Consider the following 5325-nt stretch of genomic DNA (forward strand, 5'->3'; position numbering starts at 1 on the left):
TCTAATTCATTTGTACGGTTTCGCTCAATGTTTAAAATACTTATATTTGTTAGGCGAACTTGTTGCATGGAGTTTCTTAAGTAATTTTTAATCATTTTTAATTTGGAAAATGAACGTTCTGCATTTGCTACAGTTACCGGTAATGTTAGGAAAATAATACATGAACTGAAAATATCTTTGTAAATAGAGGCCACATCATTGTCTAGTATACACTGCAAAAGATTTCTTATGCTGTATATTGTTTTTAGAGAATCTTTAAATGCATCTTTGATACATAACATTTGTCTAGTTATATCTGTACTGATGATGTCATTTTCATAAAATAGTTGAAAGTCATAAGTTGCCTTTACAATATCATGTTCACTAGACTTTAAAATATTTTGAGGTAGAAGAAAATTAAATTTGTTAGTTACTTCGTATAAACCTGAGAACCTTTCTTTAAGTTGGACTAGTGCTGTATCCATGAGTGGTAAAAATACTGTAATACGAAGATTTTCTTCATTTATATCAACCCAAGTAGCAAAAAAATATTATTTAAATATTTGAAATAATAATTTAAAAACATTTAAAAAATGATTCTAAAAATATTTATTTAATGTTATAATGGCCGCTTATTGATTGAATAGCAAATATTTTATAAATTTTATAAAAATGTTTATTTAACATTTTTATGAAATGAAAAACCAACGTTTTAAAAACATTATAAATATATTTTTATTAATGTTTAAAAAATCTTTTTATTTGGAAGGTACAAAATATTAAATAAATATATAATATGTTAATATTTATTATATTATAAATAACTTTTTTATATAATATTATAATTGAAAACGCAATTGATTGGCATTAGGACTTCTGGCAGGACTTCTGGCAGGACTACTGTGTTCTAGATGCCGTGATGATAACTGATTATAACTGATTGTCATCGTTATTGTTACAGTTCCCATCATTATTATTGCATCTTTCTTTTACTTGTTTGCTATAACAGATGCAAAATAAAAATGGTTAGATTTAAATGTATTAAAAAAGGTAATTATTTTTAATATTATAATTTATTTGAACAATAATATTTTTGCATGCATGTATTTATTTAGTTTTCCTATATAACAATATGGTAGGTATTAATAGTAACCGCTAGTAATTTAAATGCTAATGGTATATCATAGATTAGGTATGGCATAGAAAATGGTGTAAAATACAACTAGTAAATATTTGATAAAATTCAGTACTAATAATATAAATATTAATATAAATATATATTAATATAAATATTATAAATACACTGTACAGAGTATATATATAACTTTAAAGGGAACCACACTGTTTGTTATCTCTCAGGCCCATCCGCAACTACATAAAGTATATTTCATCTTGTAAAGATGTTATATGTGAATTGATCTATTATCAAACATGAAGGTCAGAATTTTATCTAGGGCTCTGCAAGTCTTTTATTGATATTTTAATTTTAAAGCAAATTAATATTCTAATATATTACATAGTTATAAGTCACTTAAAAATAAATATCAATAAAGAGCCTTTGAGATTTTTTATATAATATTCTTAACCTTAAGTTTGGTAATAGGTTAATTTACTCTAAAAACACAGGATCTGTTTTCCTAAACCCAAATTTGCTATATTGTGTGTGGGCCAGGGAAAGAAAACAAATAGGATATTCTACTATAATAATATCTTATAGAATTACCTTGTTTTAATTTTGTGGGATGCTTGAGCAAACCATGTCATTATATTAGGCTTTATATCGTCTTTGTTGATACCAGGGAACTTATTTTTTACAGCAGCTAAAATTAATAAACATTTATTGTTATTTTATAACTATATTTCAAATAACTCCAGTTCTTAACATTAAAATATATCAAAATATCCCGTATCAACTTACCAATAATAACTTTAAAAATATGGTGATCGTGAAGTTTTTTTTTCCCTTTTTGTCCTTTCCAGCTGTATTCAGAAGCTAATTCAAGTGTAAATATTAGTTTTAAAAGACTAGTAGTTACTTTTTCAGCCGTTTTTCCTTCACTTGCAAATATAAATGCAGATATCTAAAAGTAAATAAGGTAAAAATACATAAAATGATAATATTATTAAAAATTAAATATCGGGTAGGTGCATATATGCATATAATGATATAATGAGGTACATTTTATCTATTTATAAAGAATACTATCATATCTATTCAGACTTCAAAATGTTTCTTATTATATAAATAAGATGTAATTTTGCACTTTTTTTTAAAGTTATTATATGTATTTGCAAATTTATTACAAATAAAATTTTGTTAAAAGTATGAATTTAAATAAATTCTTTTATAATATAGGTACTACATATTATTAAGAATTAATTGTCGTAATTCCCTAGGTCTTGTCCTATTATCTTGTCTATTTATATTTGCCTTAATCCTTAATATTAGTTCAAGAGTGTAAAAGTTACTTAGTATAAATAATGAAGTTAGTTGATTTTTTTTAGTTCTTAACGTTATGTCATAAATTGCGATGATATTAGGAATCAGGAATTGCAAAAATTTTTTCTTGTGGCCCCCCCGCCCCACTGGTGGTTAAGTGCATTATTCTTTATTTCTAAGGAAATAAATATATATTCCATAAACATACTGATGTGTCCAGATACCTAAATCAATACTCATGGGCATACACCCAGGTTATATAAGAGTGTAGGTAATAAAATATCTAAAAAATGAAATATTATTTTAAATGTTACTTACCAATTTTTGAGTATAAGATAAATCCTCATCTTTTAATTTATTTTCTATAGCCAAAAGCTCATCATCAGTATTTAAAGGAAATATTGATAGTATATCTTCATTTCTTTTTTCAAGGGTTTGTGATTCTTTGTTGTTTACATTCTTAGAGTCATTAAGAATGAATGATTCTATTTCACTTTTTATGTGGATTATATTTGATTTGATTTTCTGAATATCTGCTGTAAAATAAAAAATATAAATTATAATTTTTTATTGAAGTACTTGTTATTCTAGAATAATGGTAGTTCAAAATTATAGATGAAGCTTTTAAAAAACCTACTTACCAGATATCTTACACATATTGTGTGACATTGCAACTAACATCATTTGGACATTGTTTACATCTTTAATATTATCAAATGAACAAGAATGAAATTTTTTGGAAAGATTGCATCGAATTTCACCAGCATGTGAACTATTAGCTACAGCTGCTACAGGCGGTAAGCTCATTACATTGTCTGCAAAAAAATAAGAAAATTACATTCCATTACTAACACAAGTAATAAAAATATTTTAATACAACTTGAACAAAGAATTTACAAAAACGACTTAATATATATAATCAATATAGTTATTATTCAATTTTTTAAATATATACTTTGAACCTAGTTTTTATATATTTTATATTAACGAGATAAATTAAAATTCATTAGGTACCATTTATATTTAAATATTTTTTTTTATTTCTCATTAACAACTTTAATATCATTGTTATATCAAATTGTATGTAGTACACATAAGTATATTATACAGTTTTTATTTATTTAGGTATTTAAATTAAATATAAAATGCTTCCATTCTATAATTCCATAACATGAGTATTGAGCATATAATTTTGTAAACAAATTGATAGAATTAATAATTACAAACACAAATCAAATAATGCAATATTATACATATCTACTATATAATGTTAATCAAACTTTTAATTTAATTAAAAATTAATGTTGAACTAATTTTTTAATGCAAGTTTATTACCTTTATCTAAATAGATATTATAGTTTAATAAATTATTAAGCTGACTAAGGTTTTAATACATTACAACTAGTACAAAATATATTTAAATTACCAGCTGTATACAAACTGTTTACTAAGTTTGGAGATAAATGTTCTTCATCTTCAATTATTGCACCTTTATAATAACAAAAAAAAAATAAATTATAATATGATAATTTATAATAAGATTCCAAATCAATTTAATAAAATAAATCTAGTTAAAACTTATAGTGAATAATAATAAAATACATTTTTTTTAAGGGTATATTTAACTGTATATTTTTAATTTTTAGATGCATAAGTGCATATTTTTAAATGCATATTTGATGATTTTATAGTTCATGAAAGTCCTTGCTCTAATGATAACTATAATAAATCAATTGCATATTTCTAAAACCCTATGTCATTTGCATGCTTATAGTTTTAATATACAATCTAAAATAAGCATCTGTACAATTATATGTTTCAAAAACTCAATTTTATAATTATTAATCTGATATAATAACACCATTACATACCTATAATTAAAATAAATAAAATAAAAATTCTAACTTGAATGCAGATGATAGAAGTAAATAAAAATACTTACTAATGCCACTTGTCTTAGGGGTACTGTACAAAATATTTGATTCTGATGCGTCTGAACAAGTTGGTTGTGGTGTACCTATAACATTTTTTAATAAATTACCTAAATACTGTACATAAATAATTTTAAATCCACTGATTAGTTTGTATAGAATTATATTAAATATGCATACTGTTGACTTTCAGTTTTTTTGGGCATTTAGGGTAAGGAATCCTAACATTATCTTCAGCTGAATCATTTTGAATTATAATCTCATTATTAGTTGAAAAGTCATGGTCCAAGTCTTCAAACAAATTACGTTTTTTTAATTTTGGTCTCATTCCTCTACCTCTCTCTAGTTCAGCTTCAGAATGCAATTCATTGTGTTTAGCCGCTCTATACATTAATTTTAAACCATAATCATAGTTATCTGTAAATAAACAAATAAAATAAATTTAGATATGAAAAATGTGATAATTACAGTTATTAATACATAAAATAATTCATTGTTAATTTCATACTTAATTTCTTACTTATATCTCTTTCAATTATTTCAATTTTTAGTTGTTCCCAATTTTTTGGATCTGGATTTGCTTGAGACTTTGTTAATGATTTGATTGTTGACATACGAAAGTTTAATGGGTACCAACATTTTACATCATTAATTAACCAAATATTCGGTATTAAATCTGGCATTGGCTCCTCACCTGGTTCGTAAATGGATATTAATGTCCACATACTTTAAAAAAAAATAAAGAAAAAATACAAATTATGTCCACATTTCATATCATATTTTTAAATATAATTCATATTTAAAGCAAAAACTTAAAATTACCTGCTTAAAATAAACAAAATATAATTGATAGCTGGTATATTTTATTATAATTATTATATGATGAAGATGGAAACAGATTAATAGAATTATAAGAGTATTATATACAATTAAATAAACATAGGAAATGTATTTATATTGATTTTAATAAGTAGT

At 23.6% G+C, this 5325-nt stretch overlaps 2 protein-coding genes across 2 annotated transcripts; both read right to left on the minus strand.

Annotated features, from left to right (window-relative positions):
* Positions 1 to 762: 762 nt before the first annotated feature.
* LOC115034826 lies at positions 763 to 3288 on the minus strand. The gene is made up of 5 exons (XM_029492296.1): positions 3061 to 3288; positions 2738 to 2955; positions 1898 to 2060; positions 1703 to 1799; positions 763 to 979 (listed from the first exon to the last, which is right to left on the minus strand). Exons 1-5 carry the CDS (start codon positions 3224 to 3226, stop codon positions 910 to 912), a joined length of 714 nt encoding a protein of 237 aa, XP_029348156.1. The 5' UTR covers positions 3227 to 3288; the 3' UTR covers positions 763 to 909.
* A 925-nt stretch (positions 3289 to 4213) lies between these two features.
* On the minus strand, positions 4214 to 4756 carry LOC115034825. Its single transcript, XM_029492295.1, has 2 exons — positions 4531 to 4756; positions 4214 to 4436 (listed from the first exon to the last, which is right to left on the minus strand). Exons 1-2 carry the CDS (start codon positions 4739 to 4741, stop codon positions 4297 to 4299), a joined length of 351 nt encoding a protein of 116 aa, XP_029348155.1. The 5' UTR covers positions 4742 to 4756; the 3' UTR covers positions 4214 to 4296.
* Positions 4757 to 5325: the final 569 nt, after the last annotated feature.

The sequence above is a fragment of the Acyrthosiphon pisum genome, unplaced genomic scaffold, assembly GCF_005508785.2.
Source record: "Acyrthosiphon pisum isolate AL4f unplaced genomic scaffold, pea_aphid_22Mar2018_4r6ur Scaffold_21186;HRSCAF=23251, whole genome shotgun sequence".
In the NCBI taxonomy this organism is placed as follows: Eukaryota; Metazoa; Arthropoda; class Insecta; order Hemiptera; family Aphididae; genus Acyrthosiphon; species Acyrthosiphon pisum.